Source organism: Theobroma cacao, chromosome 6 (genome assembly GCF_053813885.1).
Source record: "Theobroma cacao isolate CCN51 chromosome 6, ASM5381388v1, whole genome shotgun sequence".
Lineage (NCBI taxonomy): Eukaryota > Viridiplantae > Streptophyta > Magnoliopsida > Malvales > Malvaceae > Theobroma > Theobroma cacao.
Window position 1 is genome coordinate 29,642,398 of NC_142644.1, and position 21,831 is coordinate 29,664,228.

The following is a 21,831-nucleotide window of genomic DNA, read 5'->3' on the forward strand; positions in this document are numbered from 1 at the left end:
TTTGGTGATAAAATTGCCATGGCCAATCACCTTTTACATGCCTGCCAAGGATAAAAAAGCATTAAGAAATACCCTCCTGCTTTTACAAAGTTGCGAGGGTCAACTACTTTCGATAGAAGCTGACATGAAATATAATTTAATGGTATCATTAGAAGGAATGAGCATAACGTGAAGAAAGACGTTACAAATTGCAAAACGATAAAGAATGCGGCAAGGAAGAAGCTGCAAGATATAGAACAAGGAAGTCAAGACAAAGAAGAGTCTTACTCATGGTTCCCAGATTGAGAATTACGGATGGTGAACTTGTGACATGTTGCAGTGAACAATCATCGATGCAGTGCCTTGTCTTGTTATGTTTTAATGGCTTTACGTCCTCTTTGCTGAAGTTCTTGCTTGAGGGCCTTGAATTTGGCCACTAATTCATCATAGTCAGGGAGCTTCGGGTGCACATGTCTACAAGATGATGAATTAATGCCTTTTGAGTTCTGAAACAGCTTAGAAGAATCTGATTGAGAACCGTAATCAGTGCTTGTTTTCTTTACTCTTTCTGGAGCAATAGTCATGCTCCATGGAGAAGACTGATGCGGAACTCTATTGGTCTCTATACAAGGATTTGATCCACTAGAACAACTATCACAGGAAGAGGCACAGTTACCTGGAAATCCTGCTACCTCTGCTTCTCCCAATTTCCTGTTCTTTTTAATCAAAATGTCATTTTGAAATTCCCCAACACTATGTCTAGTATGCCTTATGCAGTTTATATTCCTCGACACCTCTGTACATGCTTCTTGTTTAAAGCAATGCGCCACGGGTAAGCCCAGCAATGGATCTTTGGAAGGGTCCTTTCTCGACAGCCTATCCTGGGGACAAGTTCCATGATGTATGTGTTTTTGATATGATGACAAGTTGCCTGACTTACCATAGTAGTCGTCACAACTAATGTCTGTTACACTTGAAACTGGTGATAGACAAGAATGGCACAGTTGGCCTTCCTTTAAATTGAATATTCCTGTCAACATCATGCTGTTTGACCTTTTCCTCCTGCAAGATTCTGCCAAGCATGTCTTCCTATCCCGTAATCCGGCTTTACCAGTGTGATTATTATTGTAGCAACAGTGAGATGAAACCAATAAACTTGCTCCACTAAATCCAAAATTGTTTGTTGCTGACAGCAGAGTTGAATTAAATAAAAATATTGTTTTTTCCCCAGCATAATGGTCCTGTAGAGTGTTAATGTGAATCTCCTCTACTTCCTCAAGATCGAAAGTTCTTCTGTTAAACTGGACTAGAAACTCAGACTGAGAACTTGTTCTTGTGGTTTCCATCTTGTTTCCAAACGAGGTTGTGGAAGGGTGGTTTGAGCCAAAACTCTCTAAACTACCCTGGCCTGATAATTTATTGCAGACCATTTCGGTTTCATATCTATGTTTAACTAAAGCAGAGTTCCCAACTTCAACAATCTGACCTGGTAATTTGGCCTGTATTTCCTCACTGATTCTTGGTAGCTGCATCTTTGCAAGCCAAGTAATGCCATCATCACCTTGAGCCATCCCCTCAAAAAGAAATCCTTCCCAATGAAGATTATCATTTCTGCGTAGCTGCAGTAGAATGTGCAAAATGTTTCAATCAAGTTCTACATTTAATGATAATTTCAGGACTAGATTTTATAAAGTTATTAAAGAAAGATATGGAGTGGGAGTTATAGGACAGACATACCAGCAGGACATTTGACCCAAGCCTCCTGTTGCTCCCAGTGTGCTCTGGCAGGAAGGCATGATCCTTAGCTAGTTCAACAATCAAACTTAGCTTCATAGTATCTGGAATAGACTTTAAACAGAGCGTTTCCTTAACCTGAAACATAAATGTCATGATTGCTACAGAGTAACAGGCACAATAAGGAAACTGGAAGGCCAAAAGTATATCTTAAGGTAAAAGAGAAGGCATTGAAGTTATTGTTCAAAACCAACAATTTACGACCTGACTGTTCACATGGTTTCCAGGATGTAATTCAGATATTGCTTTAATGAATTTGCTCCCATATCGCTCTTCAAATAGCTTCCTGATTGTTTGCAACTCCGGCAGATCCCCACACCATGCAGCAGCAAATATTAAAGTTGAAACAGCTTCATTGATGTCTTTGGGACAGTTCCTGGACGAGACGTCAAAATAGATGAAGCAAGTCCAGACAATAATGCATAAAACTCTGTCAAGAGGTGGACCAAACCAGATGATATTACCAACATCTTGGAAAAGGAAAAAGAAATGTATTTGCAATGGTTTGGGATAAAAAGATTATTAATAAACTTAAATTATTTGAATGAGAGAGAGAGGAGTCATACTTGTGCTTCCGAATGTAGGGGAGGTGAAGGATGACGAATTCACAAAAATGCTCCAGTAGATCATAAGCAGTCAATAAACTCTGGTCCTTAAGATGCTCCTCAGCCTGAAAAATGCAGTGGGAAATTAATTTTGCCTAACAGCACTCACGGGAGTTCAAATTGCATTGCAATAACTACACTGCAATAGAACAGGAAATGATCAAGTTAAATTAATGAATCCCTGTGAGCTTATTACCAAACAAATACTATAAGAAAAAGAGAAAGAGAAGTTCAGGTTAGTTCTTTGATAAACCAATGGTACGTGGGAAAAGGCAGTTTCAGGTTGGCCACTCCTGAGCAGGTCAACAATGTCCTGACGTGATTGCTTTATGATCGAGAGTCTCTTGATCTTGAGAAACTTAAGACGGCACTGCACACGCCTGACCAATTTCTTGCTGCAAAGAATACGCAATCTCTTAAATTACAGTTTAGTTGAACAAAGATTGTATGGCTTTCAGATTTCACTAAAGAGGGTTACCATTTGGAAGCTTTTCTCCATCTAAACAGAATGCCAAACATATTTCTGTCACAATATAGAGAAAACCAAAATTGGCAATGGCGCTGGTTAGGCCACAGCAACCCTGTCCTGCCTGCAGAATTGAGTTGAAAATTGGTATATTTAGCAGAGACCCTTGAGGCAGTTCCCAGCTTCGTAACTGGTAAACAAACTTGCCATGCCAATGATGCTTGTGGCGGTTTCCATATAACTATGCTCCACATTCAAGCGGTTATTCAACAAGTTCGAACCAAAATATATTCAAATGACAAAAGGAATAACTTGATGTACCAATTTTCTCAGTGTTCTAACCATACCAGATTGATACCGTGAAGCCCAAATCGAGAAAACAAAAGGGTTTGAGCAAATGGGCTCGAAATGGGGAAACTGATGATTGCTGGGACACTGGTCTGGGATTATTGCTGGCAAACCCAAAGCCCAGTTTTGTAAGTTCGAGCTAGCGTAACATAGGTGACTGCTGACTAAGGCAGCGGCAGGCCATTTAAAAGTCTTTGTCCTTTTTAAAGTCTTCGTCCTTTTTATTTGAAAAGCATTTAAAAGTCTATTTCAATAGTTCAAAATAAGATAACTACGACTATCATTCACAGAAACTTAGACTAGTTCGATTCTAACAATCAATTCGAATGAACTTCAATTAAGCAAATGGGAAAAGAAAATTTGCATTCCGTATAAAAGCAAAGAAAAGAAAAAGCAAATTTCCATCTTACCTCTTATATTTCTAACAAGCTTGAGACTTTTTTTTAACTATAATTAGTAATAAATCTGCACTAACGATTGCAGTCCTGGATCAGAATTTCTGCCAGCAATTCTTGGCAGCCTTCTCGAGCTATTTCCTGTTGTATTATCCCATTTTGCACGTCATCTCAAAAGTTATTGATAAACAATATTGTACATTACATTTAAGTTAAGATTCAAACTATTTTTTTACCATTAATTATGAACGGTGGTGGGAGACCAATGGTAGATAATCCACGTGAGGAATAAGGAAATAATTTTCTGTAAGAAACCCAATCAGTTTACATATTTTCAGTGTTTTGGTAAATGAAAATGATTACGGAAACTCGGTTTCTGATGACAAGAACAATGAGCAATATGAATATGGGAAGTTTCGATCAACTAATATGCCTGAAGTTCAAAGTTAAACAACCAGAATAGACATTTACCCAATTGCTTTTCTTCTCGTGTAATTGGTCAACTACTTTGAAATATGCATCCATCAAGTCTATTTCCGATAGAAAAGTCTAACACAAATTTGTTATAAGATCAATGCAAGGGTTCTCGATCTTCATCACAATAGCGCCCTTATCCGAAACTATGGCTTCTCTTTTCCCATCATCATCCACCACCTCTAACACCATTCCCACTTCCATCGCCTCTTCATTTCTTCCAAGAACATCCCAACTCTCCTTAGCTAAGCCAAAGCCTAACTTCATCCCCAAGGTAGTGTCATGCAAAGCCACAAATGGTGACCAAAATCCAACTCCCAGCTCCAAGAATACCGAAAAATCTTTTCTCCTCAATAAATTTGACAGAAGAGATGTCCTGATTGGCCTTGGAGGTCTTTATGGTGCAGCCAGCCTTAGCCAAGACCAATTTTCCCTGGCAGCTCCAATATCTGCCCCAGAGTTGGAAAAATGTGGCAATGCAGAATTACCTGAAGGTGCAGATCCTACCAATTGTTGCCCACCAGTATCGAGAAAGATATTAGATTTTAAACCTCCTTCTTCCAATTCTCCCTTACGTGTTAGGCCTGCTGCACACCTAGTCGACGATGCCTACATAGCAAAATATTCCAGGGCCATTGAGCTTATGAAAGCTCTCCCAGCCGATGATCCACGTAATTTCATGCAACAAGCAAACGTTCATTGTGCCTACTGTGATGGGGCTTATGACCAAGTGGGATTTCCGGATCTTGAGCTTCAAGTTCATAATTCGTGGCTCTTCTTTCCATTCCATAGATATTATCTTTATTTCTTTGAGAAAATTTTGGGCAAGTTGATTGATGACCCAACTTTTGCTTTGCCATTTTGGAATTGGGATTCTCCTGCTGGCATGAAAATGCCTGCCATGTATGGAAACACCAAATCTCCTCTCTACAATGAGCTCCGCAACCGAAGCCACTACCCACCAACACTGGTTGATCTTGATTACAACGGTACTGACGAAACAACAACGACGAGAGATCAATTGACGAGCAATCTCAGAATCATGTATAGGCAGATGGTATCTAATGGCAAGACCGCTAGGCTCTTCCTAGGAGGTCCCTTCCGTGCAGGTGATGAACCCTATCAAGGATTCGGGTCGGTTGAGAACGTTCCTCATGGACCTGTTCACGTATGGTGTGGCGATAACACACAACCAAACGGAGAAGACATGGGAACTTTTTACTCTGCAGCAAGAGACCCCATATTCTACGCTCATCACTCAAATGTAGATAGAATGTGGGCCGTTTGGAAGACGTTAGGTAAGAAGCGAAAGGATTTCACCGACCCCGATTGGCTTAATGCCTCGTTTCTTTTTTACGACGAGAACGCAAATCTTGTTCGCGTTAAAGTTCGTGATTGCCTTGACAATCGAAGTTTGGGATACGTTTATCAAGATGTTGATATTCCATGGCTGAAAACTAAGCCAACTCCCCGAAAGCTAAGAAAGAAAGTGGAGTCGGGCGGTCCAGGGATTGCACTCGCGGCAGAAATAAACAAGAAAAAAGTTATAGCTAGCAATCAGTTCCCAATAGTTTTAGACAAAATAGTAAGCGTTGACGTTCCAAGGCCAAAGAAATCGAGGAGTAAAAAGGAAAAAGAAGATGAAGAGGAAATATTGGTAATAGATCAGATTGAGTTGGACGGAGATTCATTCGCCAAATTTGATGTATATGTCAACGACGAGGATGATTTGACAATTGGACCAGACAACACAGAGTTTGCAGGGAGCTTCGTGAATGTACCACATAAGCATAAAGGTGGGAAGAAAATGAGGACATGCTTGAGGTTGGGGCTAACAGATTTGTTGGAAGATTTGGGAGCTGAGGATGATGACAGCGTTGTGGTGACCTTGGTGCCAAAATATGGAAAGGGCAATGTTAAGATTGGTAGTATCAAGATTGAGTTTATCCAAGATTGAGTGATCTGATCACTTCATTTTGATATGATGCTTCATTGGTTTGGGAAATCGATCTTTGTTGTTTGCAATGAGAGCTACTTCACTTGTTCTTTTCTTCATATGCTGTATTACTAAATGAAGACGGAAATGTTCGCTCTCATTTGCTTGTGAGTAAGCAGAAGAACAGCTGTCTACCACTTCTTTGTCTTAAGATTTATCCCTCGGTTCTTTTTGTCAAAGCAAAAGCAAATAACTCAGCTTATATATTTTAGAAAAGGTCTAATACTAAGCTAAAGAAGAGGAACTCAAGGAGAATTTATCTTAATTATGTTTAGACAATTTGAAATAGTTTAACAAATTTGATGATTCATCGTCTTTAGTTAACTTTAACAATTAAAGATCATATGTTCGTATATATATATATAGCTTTTGAACATAAATTTTTATATAAATAACATAAAACATAAATATAATAAATAAATTGGAAGACTAATAACAATATATCTCCAAGTAATTAAAGTCAAAGAAAGCATGCTACTTGTGTGGATTTTCTCTTGTGATGTTGAGTTGAAATGATATTTTTTCTTTTCCAAATAAATGCACTAATAAAGGAGAGGAAGAATTTTTCAAGCGAATTTACTCATAATCTCAACTTATCCCTTCAACGACTGCACCATGAGATTGAGAAGGAGGCTTTAGTAAAAGGGTGTATAGGGAATGAAAATGTTAAGGTTTCTTCTAACGAGTTTAAGACCAAAATTTGTTCAACGAAACAAACAAGGTATAAAAAAAAAAGAAAAAAGAGAGATAATATAATGATAATCTGATATGATATTGAAAGCCCATGGATCGATATAAAGGGCTTTTAGGATCAATAGGAATTTGGACTTTGAGCCCAAAATGAAAGGGATAAATATGTAACTCAAAAAAACTCTTAATGTTGTGTATAAGATCTCGTATTAATAAAAGTTAAAGATAAGTTTTAATTTATAAAAAAAAAAACTTTTCTCCATGTTAGAATGAGATAGAAAGTATTATACAATTGAGTATGGTAAAAATAAAAGTCTTCCTCTATCAATCAGGCGTGATTTTACAAAATCAATTGAAGCAACATGCTATTATATATATTGTGTCACTATTTTCTATCACATTTTTTTAACTTTCTAGTCCAACTAGTTTGATTAAAATAATTTTGGATTATTACTAATAAATATGCATGTTGATTAGTAAATAATTCAAATTAAATATGAGGAACCTTCCTCACCAAGATAAGAATTTCAACTAGGATCGCTTGTCAAGTTGTGTATAATTTTTTCTTGTGGCATTTGCTCATGTAGGACAAATCTGACTTTTGAGGTGGAGTGCTGTACATGCCAGAAGAAGAGAGATTTGTCTTCATGGATTGCTTTAGTTGACCATTAGTTTGAACTTACTCTACAGGTTATCTCCCAATATTTTCCGCCCACAGGATTAATTAAGGGTGGTGGGCACTGGTGGCTAAGAAGTCTAATTAAGATAAACAACTCAAGAAGAAATTATAAAAAGGAAACAGGTGGGTAAGGGAGCAAGTAAATAATACTATATAACTTGCAAGTAGTTATTAGAGAAAGCTCCATAAGAATGAGTCAAGAACTTGCAAGTAGTTATTAGAGAAAGCTCCATGAGAATGAGTCAAGAACTTGCTAGTAAGTGCCCAGTGGCCAACTGGCCAAGGCATGGAGCATCCTTCACTGGCTTTCTATTTTAAACAGACATTGGAATTGGGAGTGGAACATATATCAAACTTCGAAAAGGTAATTGATTCTAGTATCTAATTTAAAATTAATTAATTTTTATTTATTCATTAATTAATCTAAATGTGTGATAATTCGGCTAACAAGATAAATATTAAAAGATAATATCTATTGGGAAAATCAATACAATTTTTGAAAAAAATAAAACAAATCTCGTACATTACGCACATATACACATATATCAATGTGGGCGATGACGTTATACTTAAAACGTTTTGTTTTTATTTTATATTGAATTAAATATATATTTATTTTAGGGAGACAAATATAAAATTTAATCTTTGTTCGAGGTTGTTAAATAATGTATTAGGTAGAACTACTCTTCTACATTACGTGAAAAAAAAATCTTCTACATTATGTCTGAAGAGAGAAGGAGAGAAAATGATCTCATTCAATTTTGAGCACCGAGGATTTAGCTTCTTTGCAAACTTCTATATTTCTTGCAATTAATTAACCTTTTCTTTGGGTATCCTCCTAATTAAGGAAATGTCAAGATTTTTTTTACAAAAAATAGAAAAAAAGATAAAACTTAGTAAAGTTCCTTAATTAAAGATCAAGTTTTTAAGAGATTTTTTATCAAAAATAATTAAATAAAAATTAGATTAGAAAGTCAAAACCAATAGATTAATAAAGAATTTATTCATAATAACATGTAAATAATTAATTTAAAATAGCATCTATATATATACAAGTTAAATTTGATGGATACTTATTGATCGATGAAAACTTGTTCAAATTATACAAATTTTTTATATTTAATTTATGTAACAATATTGTCTTTCAATCTATGATTTGTATTTTTAAATATGAAATCTTAATAACGAACTTAATTAAAAAATCTTCTCTAAGTTTTATGCAATAAAAATATATTAGTACATTCCTCAAAAGACAGCTATGCATGTTAAGTGAAGTGAAGCTCAAAGAAGTATCTAGTTAGTATTATAACTATATATTGGATTATATAAAATTAGAAATACCTGGCATATTGCAAGAAGTTCAACTTTTCCAGCAAATTTAATAATCTTTTCTCTCCAAGTTGGCTTATTTCCCATCGTGGGGCGCATTTGGTTATTTTTAATCTTCGTCAATAACGAAATTTTGGTAACATGCATAAGCATATAGAGAAAAAGTCAAATCTCATGCATTATATAAGAACAATGCTAGTCCCTTGAAGATCTTCGTCTTAGTTGTGCCCTTGACCAAATCATGGCTTCTCTCCTTCCACCATCCTCTACCGCCACCAATGGTGCTTCCCCCATCTCTGTTACCACTTCTTTTCTTCCAAAAACATCCCAACTTTGCATAGCTGGGAAGCGAAGGAGAAACTTCGTCTCCCGAGCAGTGTCATGCAAAGCCACAAATGGTGACCAAAACCCCAGTCCTAGCACTAAAAATGTTGAGGAATGTTCTCTAAACAAGTTTGACAGGAGAGATGTTCTCGTTGGCCTTGGAGGTCTGTATGGTGCAACCAGCCTTAATGGCCCGCTTGCTTTTGCGGCACCGGTTAGTCCTCCGGACGTCACCAAATGTGGCAAAGCAGACCTGCCCGCTGGCGCCAAGCCAGTCAATTGTTGCCCACCACCTTCGACAAAAATCCTGGATTTTAAGCTCCGTCCTTCAAATTCCCCACCGCGCATTAGGCCTGCAGTTCATTTAGTTGATAAAGAGTACTTAGCTAAATTTTCCAGGGCCCTTGAGCTCATGAAAGCTCTTCCTGAAGATGATCCACGTAGCTTCACACAACAAGCAAACGTTCACTGTGCCTACTGTGATGGGGCGTATCACCAAATTGGGTTTCCAGATCTTGATCTTCAAGTTCATAACTCATGGCTTTTCTTTCCATTCCATAGATATTATCTTTATTTCTTTGAAAAGATCTTGGGCAAGTTGATTGATGACCCAACTTTTGCAATACCGTTTTGGAACTGGGATTCTCCTGCTGGCATGCAAATGCCTGCCATTTATGCAAACCCTAACTCTCCTCTCTATGATGAAAATCGCAATCCCAATCACCAACCACCTACACTCCTTGATCTTGATTTCAATGGCACCGAAGAATCGTCATCAACTAGGGATCAGATATCAAGCAATCTTAACGTCATGTACAGGCAAATGGTGTCCAACGGTAAGACCGCCAAGCTTTTCTTAGGAAATGCTTATCGTGCTGGCGATCAACCGGACCCTGGAGCTGGTTCACTTGAGAACATTCCTCACGGACCAATCCACATTTGGTGCGGTGACAACAGACAACCAAACTTGGAAGACATGGGGAATTTCTATTCCGCTGGAAGAGACCCCATTTTCTATGCTCATCACTCGAATGTGGACCGGATGTGGTCGGTTTGGAAGACATTGGGAGGGAAGCGAACCGACTTCACTGACTCAGATTGGCTCGATTCCGGATTTCTTTTCTATGACGAGAATGCAAATCTCGTTCGTGTTAAGGTCCGTGATTGCCTTGACACTAGAAAGATGGGGTACGATTATCAAAAAGTTGACATTCCATGGTTACGCGCTAAACCAACTCCTAGAAGGATTGCCAGTAAAGTGGCAAGGGCTCTTGGTGTTGCGCACGCAGCAGAGACAAAGAAAAAGGTTCTAAGTGACGTTCAATTCCCTCTGGTTCTAAACAACGTAGTGAGCCTTGAGGTTTCAAGGCCAAAGAAATCAAGGAGCAAAGCAGAAAAAGAAGAGGAAGAGGAAGTGTTGGTGATAGAGAACATCGAGTTTGACAGAGACCAGCTGGTGAAATTCGATGTGTACATTAACGACGAGGATGACACGACGATTGGACCCGACAACACAGAGTTTGCAGGGAGCTTCATCAACGTGCCACACAAACATAGGCATGGAAACAAAATGACAACATGTTTGAGGTTGGGGTTGACAGATTTGTTGGAGGAACTGGGTGCTGAGGATGATGATGGCGTGGTGGTGACCTTGGTGCCCAAATCTGGCAAGGGTCTTGCTAAGATTGGTGGCGTCAAGATTGACTTCGCCCGAGATTGATCAATTATAGCTTGATGTTTCCACCAGGATTTGTCATGTTTTATTTGAAAGTGGAAATTTAATATTTCTTCCTGCTTCTTAGTTTGTTTGCACAATGGTTGTAGCAAAGAAAGGTTGGCGCTTCTTTCTTGTGATTTATCAGTGGAGAATTTTAATAAGCCCACTTTTTTTCTTCTTTATCTCCCCACTTTACTAAATTACTAAGGAAACTATACCTTAATTAATGATTTTTAAAGTAACATGCAACTAATTGAAAAACAAATATACTCTTGACTCAACCGTTAGCATGTACATATCTCGTATTCAAAAAAATTAAATTCAAATATATCTTTTCCAAATAAAAAAAATTCAAATTGAGTAACACCTCATTTAATTTAAAAGAGAAAACAAGTTTTTTTAAAAAAAATATTTAAGATAAAAAACAAGTTAAGAAGTAGATAAAGTTTATTCATAGTGATTTACAATTTACATATATATATATATATATATATATATATATATATATATATATATATATATAGCTAAAAAAGAGAGGACCACAAGCCTTTAACCATTTTTATTATCTCTCTATTGAGTACTATATATATTAGTTGTATTCTAATTCAAGTTTTCTTTTATATATTATTCCAAGTGTTCCACCATGTTATGAGACTTTGCATACCTAACCCACAATTGTTTATTGAAGCAACATGCATTTTCTTAAAGAAGCTGCCTGTTTGAATGTTGAAGTTCAAATTTTACTAATTCTTTCTTAACTTTCTTTTTAGAAAAAAGGGCATCGCGTTAAGTTTTTCAATTGGAGCGAGGCAAATCCTTTTATGTTCATAAAATCTCTCGTTTGTTCATGTTATAAGATCTGAAAAATAAGAACATACAGTGAGGGTCTTGTTGCTGAATTGGATCGCCATCTTTGCCACGATCATTATCTGTTAATTCACTGTATATATATATATATATATTAATTTGTTTCTTTGTGCAATGAACCTGGATCTCACGGTCAACTATTGGAAAAAGAAATATAGGAATTAAATATATATGGAGAAAATGACTTTGCATTCTTGGAAGAAAGTCAATGTTAATTATCTTGAAATTGGTATCAGTCATATTATAAGTTATACAAGGTAGTAATATATATATATATATATATATATTGGAATGCACGTCAGTTCTTCTTTCTCCAATTTTCTTCGCCAGAATTCATGTAAAAACTATCAAAGCAGGTACAGTTGAAGAAAGGATAATATAAATTAAACTGGCTTATGGGTTATGGCTAGTTCTCCTATAACTTTCAAATCTTATTTGGTTAAGCAACATTCAATCCTTACCTAACTTTCTTTGGCTACCTACTGGTCGTTCAATGATTCAAAGAGGGGCACATCCTGATGTACTTAGTGCAAATTAATTATATATTATGTGTGATTGCCTTGGCATATGGCACTCAAAACACCCAAAGCTACTCTCTGATTGGATAGAAAGCTATGCGGTCTTTCAATATTTAATCAATGAAACGAATAGAATTCATATCATGTACAAACTTTTGACATTAATCTTAAATTAATTTTAAGGATGAGTACAAAGTAAGAACATAGTCAGATATATGATAGTATATGCTTTTAATTACCAATTGACATGTGTGTGTGGAATACTTGGCATAGATGTAGAAGTTAGAACCAGAGAAAAATCTTCAAAACCAAGGAAAAGAAAGATTGAAATGGATGATTCCGGCATAAAGGACTTGGGCTATCAAGGGCCTAAATTGGGGGAAGCTGGAAACCAAGGTGGGCTGTGACTAGTTCTATCTATTCTAGCAATAAAGATGTAGAACTTGAGGGGGGGTGGGGGTAGGGTGAAAAGAACTCTTGGTCGGCTTTCTTAGCTTAATTATCCCTGAAATTAGACTTGCTAAATAACTAGTTCAACCCCTTTTTTCTCCTGAAATAAGTGTTGGGTATGTGGTCATCGTTTGTGACTTTGCAGGATACTACTTCAGTTTAATCGTTTGCAACAATTATGGACCTAAAGTAGTATCATGCAAAGCCACATACGAACGACTTTGATTGCCTGGGATTTAAGGGATGGTCTTGAAAAGTCTACTTTTGGGCAAGATTGGCTCCCTTTTGATGCTGCCTTATTCGGAAAGCCAAGCCAAGTGCTCATTCACTATCCTAATTAATCAATTAAGCATAGGCAATAAGAGTATGCTTTGCACTAGCTTATAAAGGAAGTGGTCCCCAGTGGCCAAATCCTATCTTCTAAAAGCAATAATAATAATAATAATAAAAAGAAGTAATGGTCCTTTTATATTAAAAAAGGAAAAGAAAAAGGAAGTGGTACTCATCACCTGCTGATATAGGCTTCACCTGCTGATATAGGGGTAAAAATGAATAACCTCAAGAGTATTAATACAGACTGCTCCTTGAAAAGCTCTTGGCTGTAAGAGCATTGCCAACAATTTAGTTCAGTAGTAAAACTGTAAAACTGAACAAATATATCCTAAGGTAAAGTAGGTCGGGATTGTTTCAAAATAAGAGAGATCAGAGCATAAGAACAACATTAGAAAGCTATCAAGCTATGCAAAGTTGCAAACATAAAAGCAAAGTTACAAGATAGGAAGGCAAAGAACAGAATGGTGAAATCCCAACTTGTGATAAGTGGATATGATCATCCAAATATTTATATTAGGTGCATAGGACATTGAATTCAATAAAGATCCTTCATGGGTAATACAATATAAGTACAGAGTGTACTGCAAAATGTACTTTGCATTTGGTTCGTTACGAAAAGAAAGAGCTGTACTGCACATATATAAGGTTTTATATAAGTAAGACCTCGAATTAGTTGAGCGTTATATCACTTTGATGCTTTCCAACTTTTCTCCCCATCTCAACAAAGTATGGAGCAGGTCCTTTGTCCTTGGATAGGCCCAGAAGGGGCTAGGCTTTCAAGTCTGGCTGGGGAGTTTGGGTGCCTGGACTCAAAATAGGGTCCAAGGTGTGGAGCTGGTGGTTCAAGCCCAAAAGCCCCTGGTTTACATCAGGTGAGTTTTTCTTCTTCTGCAGCAGGCTGTTGCCTAGCCCTTTCAACCCTTTGAACTAAATGGAAAATATACAATGTTTCCATCATGATATTCCAAATTATATTATTTAATGGGGTACTCAAATTTTATAAATGTTAAATTAAAATTTTGAATTCTTAATTAAATCTGTATCTGAATATCATAAACACTACTTGTATAATACTTTATTAAAATAAATTTAAAATTATTTTTATATATTATTAATAAAATTAAATTAATAAATTAAAATTAGTTAAGAAAAAAATTAAATTTAAAGTTGTATTTTGAATAATTAATAAATTTTAATGAATATTACATTAATTATAAGAAATTTATAAATAAAAATCAATAGATATAACTAAATTTTAATATTAAAACTCATTATTTATAATCTATATATTAAAAGATCATTACTCAAACCCTACTCGATTTCATGATGGATAGTAATTTTGCTATCTAAACTGTATAACAATTTGAGTATAAAGTATCTTAATTTTATTTAATTTAATTGAGGAATGCAAATAACTCATTATAAAGTACCCATTGAAATCTTTTACAAATATATTTCTTTTTTTTTTTGGATGCAATTTAAGTCTCAAGGGCTAAGGTTAGGTAAGTGTCTAAATTTGGAGTGTCGGCAGGGACAGTAAATTTCAACGTAGAGAGCCTTTATTTTGGCAACCAACTCTGGAACTACCCCATTGATTGCTACCCATTAATATTGCTCAGGCTGTACATGTTACTTAGATATTTGTTTTCGGGTATTAATGCTAAATCAATGTATTTGCTCAAAGGATAAAATCAAAGCAAGCATTCTCTTAGGAGCCAGGAGGGAAATGTTATATATGTATACTGATTTGTTGATCTATTTGTTAATTGATTTTCTTCCTCTTGAAAGAATTGTTTGCTTGTTTATATAATAATATTTTTACTTATACATATATTTTTCTTTTTGTTATCATTTACTTTTAAATACACATTTACCAGTATTAGTAGTATGTGTAAATTTGAATACATTATGGACTCACATAGTCACATTTGCTTTTAAAATACTTACCATTATCGTTCATGTGTGTAAGGAGAATTGGCCAAATTTATCACTCTATTAAATTGGAGGTTTCATATTTATCACTTTAATTATGTTTTTGGGTGTAATTTTATCGTTTTACTACATTTTTTGGTGCAATTGTGACCATCTATGAACGGAGATAGAAAATTCAATCCAATACTACATCATGTTTAATAGGGTTTTTTGCTTAAGAATGGTTGCTAATGATCTTCTTTTTCCACTTAATGTAATTAATTGACATCTTTTCTTTATAATTTTTCAGAATAAATTATGTTTTGGTGATCACTTAATTTTTTAAAAGTTTTTGTTTTGATCAACTCTAAAAATTTTACATTTTGATTTATTAATATTATAAAAGTTATTGTTTTGATAACTCAATTATTCAAGTCAACGTTCTTCTGACATGATATTTCAGGTGAATTAATCTTTTCTAAAACGTCCATATCAGCTTATCTATCACATGACCGAAATTGATAGGAGTGAAAATCACTTTTTTTTTTTTTTTACAAAGGGCATCTCTATTTATTTCAACAAGAAGCTATATAATTGTTACCCTAGTAGGTTCCAAAGTTGAAACCCTGTAAAAAGTAATCCATGAAGCACAATTAATAATCTGCCGCACACCTGACATTACCAACAACTTGTTGTTTATTGTCATATATTTTACATGAATAAAAAATGAGATGGATCTTAAATGTATAAACATAGACATCCTTCCATTTATCATGTATATTTTTTTAATTGAAAACGTAAGTATATGATAAGTAATATTAAAATAAATTCAAATTTTCATTGATGTGGAATCTCATTAGAGATACAAGAGTCGAAATAAACTTAAACCCATGTAAGGGTCTTTCTCCTTTATGGATAAAGAACCAATGCAACAAAAACATTACTTTATGAGTAAAAATCAATGCAATGAAGATATTGCATAATTAAATGGGTTAAACTGTTATGGATCTCACAACAATAAAAAATGAAATGAATCTTAAATATATAAATATAAATTTTTCTTTAATTATGAAATATATCTTTTAAATAAAAAACGTGAATTCGTGATATCTACTAGACTGTAAAATATGAGTGCCCTCCACTAAGAATAAGACATTAAATGCCAGCAACCTAAAAATATAAAATATGGCCTTCAACTTGCATCGTACTGAGAACAGGACATTAAATGCCAGCAACCACACTCAACAGTTTAACTTAGCACTACAACAAACACATAAGACGCATTAGACAACCTTTACCTTCTAAGGGATGAGTGGCCAAAATTTAAATATTTGTAGATATTAAGTAATCAAAACAATATTTTTCAAAAAATTAAGTAATCAAATGGGTAATTTACTCAAATCTTAATGACTTCCCTCATAATTAATTCCTATTACGTAATTTGTAGTTGGTAATTTATCAGAACATTGCTTTTCTCTTTTATTGGGCTTAAAAGTTGATCATTTCCATGTAAAAATTTTAAGTTATTTTTGTTATGGCCAACCTTGTTTTACCAATAAATAACCGAAAATAGATCTGACTTTTTGCATGTTTTGAGGATGATGGAGTATTGAGAGAGTGAAATATGAAGACCTTTCATTTTGTAAGTGTGAAAATATATGAGCCTTGATTAAATCTTCTTTACTAATATACAAAGAGAATACTGTATATATTGACTCAGACCTGAAATCTGTAATTAGATCCCACTTTACCCTGATCCTTTCTCAGAAATTTACGAAACTTGTTCATATGTTCCACGTGGAGAAAATCTTATTTGACATCCTAGCAAGGACAAATGCTGGCCCTGTTTTGTCAATTTAAGCCGTCAAGTGGTTGAGAATATAAATGCATATTGATAATGACGAAGAATCCAAACACCATTGAATTCACTATAAATTCCATGCAAAAGTGGCTTCATCTTCATCAAAGCTGTAGCACCACCAAAATCCAACTATGGCTCCCCTTGTCCTTCAGTCGTCAAGCCCAACTATCCCCAGCTCGTCCATTCAAACTTCATTCTTTCCAAAAACATCTCAACTTTCCTTAAATAAGAAGACCAAAAAGCCTTACTACTCCGTCCCTAATAACGTAGTGTCATGCAGAGCCACGAATAATGGGAACCAAAACCCTACTCCTAGTTCCAACAGCAAAGGAGACTCTGCTCTCAACAGGTTTGATAGAAGGGATCTCCTGATTGGGTTAGGAGGTCTCTACGGTGCAACCAACCTTGCCAATGACCCATTTGCATTGGCAGCACCCATAGCCGCCCCTGACCTGACCCTTTGCGGCAATGCAGTAATATCTGAAACTACGGGTGAGACTACCTATTGCTGCCCACCAACAACGACAACGATCACAGATTACAAACCACCTTCATTTTCCAAGCTACGTTATAGGCCTCCCGCACATTTAGTTGATGCTGACTACTTAGCTAAATTTACCAAGGCCATGAATCTCATGAAAGAGCTTCCTTCTGATGATCCACGTAGTTTCATGCAACAAGCATATGTTCATTGTGCCTATTGCAACGGAGCTTATGATCAAGTAGGTTTCCCCGATCAAGATCTTCAAGTTCATTTCTCATGGCTCTTTTTCCCATTCCATAGGTGGTATCTTTATTTCTATGAAAGGATTTTGGGCAAGTTGATTGGTGACCCAGATTTCGTCATGCCATTTTGGAACTGGGATGCCCCTGCAGGCATGCCTATACCAGCCATATATGTAAACCCTCAGTCTCCACTTTATGATGACAAACGCAATGTTAACCATCAGCCACCAAAACTGGCTGATCTTGATTACAATGGCACTGATAAAGATATAACAGACGCAGAGCAAATAGCAATTAATCTCAAGCTCATGTACAAGCAGATGGTGTCTAATGCAACAACCGCTACTCTTTTCCATGGAAAGCCGTACCGTGCTGGTGATGCCGGCAGTCCAGGAGGGGGTTCAGTCGAGCTCGGTTGTCATACCGCGATTCACAGGTGGGTTGGAGACCCGAGACAAACCTATAATGAAGACATGGGAAATTTCTATTCCGCAGGCAGAGACCCGGTGTTCTACGCTCATCACGGCAATGTTGACCGAATGTGGTCGATTTGGAAGACATTACCAGGAACGAAGCGAAATGATTTCAGTGACACAGATTGGCTTGACGCCTCGTTTGTTTTTTACGATGAGAATGCGAATCTTGTTCGTGTTAAGGTTCGTGATTGCGTTGACAGTAAAAATTTGGGATACGATTATCAACCAGTCGACAATCCGTGGCTTAAAACTAAGCCAACTGCTCGAAAGTTTGCCAAGAAAGGAGGAAAGGCTCGTGGTAGTGCAATGGCAGCCGAAATAAAGAGCAAAAACGTTGTACGCAATGCATTCCCGATCGTTTTAGACAAAACAGTGAGCATTGAGATTCCAAGGCCAAGGAAATCGAGGAGTAAACGTGAAAAAGAAGAAGACGAAGAAGTACTGGTGCTAGAAGGCATTCAATTAGCGACACAAGCTGCAGTGAAATTTGATATTTACATTAACGACGAGGATGATGAGGCACCTAGTGGACCGGAAGATGCAGAGTTTGCAGGGAGCTTTACCAATATTCCTCATAGCCATACCCATGCGAAGAAATTGAACACAACTTTTTCTTTGGCAATATCAGATGTGTTGGAGGATTTGGATGTTGAAGGTGATGATAATATTGTGGTGACTTTGGTGCCTCGAGAAGGGAAGGGTCTGGTTTCGGTCGGCAACATCAAGGTTGACTATATCCGAGAATGATCGGTTTGTTGTTTCCTTTGCTTCCCTAGCTTCTTTGGGGAAATGTGTTCCTTTTATCCTTGTGTTCGTCAGATCGATCCAATCGATCACTTGTTCCCTTGTTTTATGTATTAGTATGTGTCTAAGTATAAATAAGGCCATTAAGTCTATGACCATAGAAGTGATAGAACCTTATATGGCATGTTATTTGTGAGGAGACCTATTTAGATTTTATGTTGGCCTTCTCATGTATGTATGTTGTGCATGGATTTTAAAAATAAATTTCTTAATTATTATTTAAAAGCGTACTTGAATATTCTAGATATTACTCATTAAATTCCTATACCCATTAAATAACTGATTAAAATTAATTAAAAATCAATTTTTATGTATTTTATTAATGAAAATTAAATTAATAAATCAGTTAGTTTATAATAAAATAAATCAAAATTTCAAATCATATTTAAGACAAATTAAGGAATTATAATAAGTATTATATTGATTATAAAAAATTTATAAAATAATATATATAACTAAAATTTAATTTTAAAAATCGTTATTTGTAATCGAGTTCCAGTAGTGGTCCTAAGGCCAAGATCTGAACCTTACTCGGACCTCTTGACGAATAGTAATTTTACTATTTGAATTTTATTTGAACTCGATTATAGAGTATTTTAATCTTAAATATTTCATCGAGGTTAAGTAATGTAGTTATTTGATTATAAAATACCCATTAAAGCCCCTAAAATCAAGGTTATAAGATAAGAAGGGAAACGTGAGATTGTTGAAATCTTAACTTGTGATCAATGGATATCATCCTAATATTTATATATTAGGTGCATGAAACATAGAATTCCATAAAGATCCTTAATGGGTAATATAATATAAGTACAAAGTGAATTACAATTGTATTTTTGCATTGTTTTATCACAACAAGAAAGAGCAGTACTGCACTTGAGGGTTTAAATAAGCAAGGCCTCAAACTAATTGAGCTTCTATCATTTTGAAGCTTGCCAAGTCTCAAGAAAGTATGGAGCAGGTCTTTTTCCTTAGATTGATGTAGACACTAAAAAATAAATAAAATATATAAATAATTAAAAAAAAAGGGTACTGGCAGGGCATGAACACCCCTGCCAGTACTCGTACTACCACCACTACAGTGCCAGACATGAAAAACTCTCGTCTGGCAGAGTAGTGGAGCGTGCCCCCTCCAAAAGCCAAGAACCGGGTATAAAGGGGAGGGGGCACTGTAGCAATCGGGAGGAACCTGCAAGCAAAAAAACAAGCAATCAAAAAAAATCCTAGCCTTTAGTAGCCGAATACCACAACCAAATCTTCTCTACTCTTTTAATAGCCAAAATCAACCACAGAAAAATAAAAAAAAAATATACCAAACAATACCCAAAAAATACAAAAAATGTGTGTAGTGAGAATGTCGCTGACTGGGGAGTAGGTAGAGAGAGAGAGTTAGGGCTCGGACGATTGTCGACTAGGGAGAAACCCGATCGGTGCCAAGGAGGAAAGCCGACAAAGCAAAGAGAGAGAGAGAAGAGAGTAATCAGCGCCAAAGAAAGGAAAATGAGGTAGATCCTATCATTCGGGTCTCGTTGCCAACGACGGCAGGAAGCCCCACTAGCTGTCGGCACAAGGAAGAGAGGGGAGAAACTCGATCGGTGTCAAGGAAAAAGGCCGACGAAAGGAAAGAGAATGGAGAGGGGAAGAAGTCCCCAAGTCGACGCCAATGAGAAAGAAAAGAGAGAATGAAAGGTTTGATTTTTTTTAGAGAGAAGGCAGAGCATCTACCTTTAGAGAGAGAAACGAGTGGAGAAAATGGGGAAAGGCCAAAAAAAGAGGGATTATATAGGGTAGGTAGAGGTAAAACGGCACCGTTTTGAGATGGTAGGATCAGGTGGCTTAAAGGCTGTGGAACGACACCGTTTGGTGCTCCAGAGTGTGTGTTTGGGATAAGTTGTTTGGACCCAGGCCAGATCAGAGGGGAGCCAAAGCCCAACGGCGCTTAAACCCACTTTGAGCTGTGGGTTAGTTTCAACCCAATAGGTAATGGATGTGCTCACTGAATAGTGATTTGGGCTTGAACTGTTGATGATGGGACATGATATTTTTTTTATTATTTGTTATTCATGATAGTGTTATTATTTTTTGAATTATATACATAAGAAATATGAAATATATGGAAGAAAAAATGTGAAAGTCTTTAGTATAATAGATAGTAAATTTTAGGGAGTTCAAAATATATACGTATATGAAATAATAAATATAGTAAATGGTTAGGAAATGATAGGAATATGTTTAAGTTAGTCATGTAAATATATTAAATGTTTTATAGTAAAATTAGATCCAAGTAAGAAAATGTATGTATGGATACATAATATATATATATATATAAGCTTAGATGATTATTTAGTTTATAAGTAAGAGTTTTTGCTAAATAGAGTATGCACACAAATAGAAAAAGAATCTATAAATAAAATATTATGGTGATGATATATTTAGTTAAGAGAAGAATACCAAAAATAATTAATCAATACCGATGATGGGGTGATCGGTCGAGACGCGAAAAGTCGCAATCCTAGGCCCATATTCTCTAGGTTCGAAATTCGAATCAAGGCTCCGCCAGTACGATGGGAGGGCCTCGATTTCAAGATTCTGAAATTTTTAATAAATAAAGAATTTGACTATACAAAAATTACTCAATAAAATAATAAATAAACAAACAAATAATAGGTAAATATATATATATATATATAAATAAATAAATAATAAAAATGATAATAATAATAATTCAAATGTATATATATAATAAATGTATGAAAAGGTAAAACCCATGACATTAAATAAATAGACAATCAGTATAAACTATCAACAAGGAAATTTCAAAACAATAAATAATTTAAAAATTAAACATTAAATATCTAGTGGTATAAACTATAGATTAATAAAATGTTATGTAAAAGAAATAAAATAGAAAGTAAAAAAATGAAATTAAACATAGGTATAAAACTTTAGGCATTAGGTTTGAATAAAAGGTTGCTTATAAAAAAATAATAATAAGAAAAAATAGAAAAAATATGATAATAAAAAATAAAAAAATAATTAAATATTAATAAATGACCAAAAATAGATAATTGTATTAGCATAGTATATAT

At 35.4% G+C, this 21,831-nt stretch overlaps 4 protein-coding genes and 1 long non-coding RNA gene across 5 annotated transcripts; 4 read left to right on the top strand and 1 right to left on the bottom strand.

The window, feature by feature from the left end:
* Window positions 1–280: 280 nt before the first annotated feature.
* LOC148762272 (uncharacterized) lies at window positions 281–2,897 on the bottom strand. The gene is made up of 6 exons (XM_088807675.1): window positions 2,857–2,897; window positions 2,641–2,773; window positions 2,340–2,443; window positions 1,978–2,149; window positions 1,717–1,851; window positions 281–1,598 (listed from the first exon to the last, which is right to left on the bottom strand). The coding sequence occupies exons 1-6, from the start codon at window positions 2,895–2,897 to the stop codon at window positions 351–353; spliced, it is 1,833 nt and encodes a 610-aa protein (XP_088663801.1). The 3' UTR covers window positions 281–350.
* Window positions 2,898–4,174: 1,277 nt separating this feature from the next.
* LOC18596894 (polyphenol oxidase, chloroplastic-like) lies at window positions 4,175–6,208 on the top strand. The gene has a single exon (XM_007025639.3). It carries the CDS (start codon window positions 4,210–4,212, stop codon window positions 6,016–6,018), a length of 1,809 nt encoding a protein of 602 aa, XP_007025701.3. The 5' UTR covers window positions 4,175–4,209; the 3' UTR covers window positions 6,019–6,208.
* Window positions 6,209–8,960: 2,752 nt separating this feature from the next.
* Window positions 8,961–10,978, top strand: LOC18596895 (polyphenol oxidase, chloroplastic-like). Its single transcript, XM_018123225.2, has one exon. It carries the CDS (start codon window positions 8,997–8,999, stop codon window positions 10,797–10,799), a length of 1,803 nt encoding a protein of 600 aa, XP_017978714.2. The 5' UTR covers window positions 8,961–8,996; the 3' UTR covers window positions 10,800–10,978.
* Window positions 10,979–13,290: 2,312 nt separating this feature from the next.
* On the top strand, window positions 13,291–14,789 carry LOC148762273 (uncharacterized). The gene is made up of 2 exons (XR_016026976.1): window positions 13,291–13,836; window positions 14,496–14,789. It is a non-coding gene; the product is annotated as an uncharacterized LOC148762273 (long non-coding RNA).
* Window positions 14,790–16,824: 2,035 nt separating this feature from the next.
* Window positions 16,825–18,967, top strand: LOC18596896 (polyphenol oxidase I, chloroplastic-like). Its single transcript, XM_018123224.2, has one exon. The coding sequence runs from the start codon at window positions 16,868–16,870 to the stop codon at window positions 18,683–18,685; it is 1,818 nt and encodes a 605-aa protein (XP_017978713.2). The 5' UTR covers window positions 16,825–16,867; the 3' UTR covers window positions 18,686–18,967.
* Window positions 18,968–21,831: the final 2,864 nt, after the last annotated feature.

Excerpts from the sequence above, each read along its gene's own strand:
- LOC148762272 (XM_088807675.1), bottom strand. The coding sequence starts at position 2,897 with ATGTTTGGCATTCTGTTTAGATGGAGAAAAGCTTCCAAATG. Across the intron at positions 1,852-1,977 it reads GAAACCATGTGAACAGTCAG|GTTAAGGAAACGCTCTGTTT; the intron begins GTCGTAAATTGT and ends TTTATGTTTCAG. Across the intron at positions 1,599-1,716 it reads TTGGGTCAAATGTCCTGCTG|CTACGCAGAAATGATAATCT; the intron begins GTATGTCTGTCC and ends ATTCTACTGCAG.
- LOC18596894 (XM_007025639.3), top strand. The coding sequence starts at position 4,210 with ATGGCTTCTCTTTTCCCATCATCATCCACCACCTCTAACACCATTCCC.
- LOC18596895 (XM_018123225.2), top strand. The coding sequence starts at position 8,997 with ATGGCTTCTCTCCTTCCACCATCCTCTACCGCCACCAATGGTGCTTCC.
- LOC18596896 (XM_018123224.2), top strand. The coding sequence starts at position 16,868 with ATGGCTCCCCTTGTCCTTCAGTCGTCAAGCCCAACTATCCCCAGCTCG.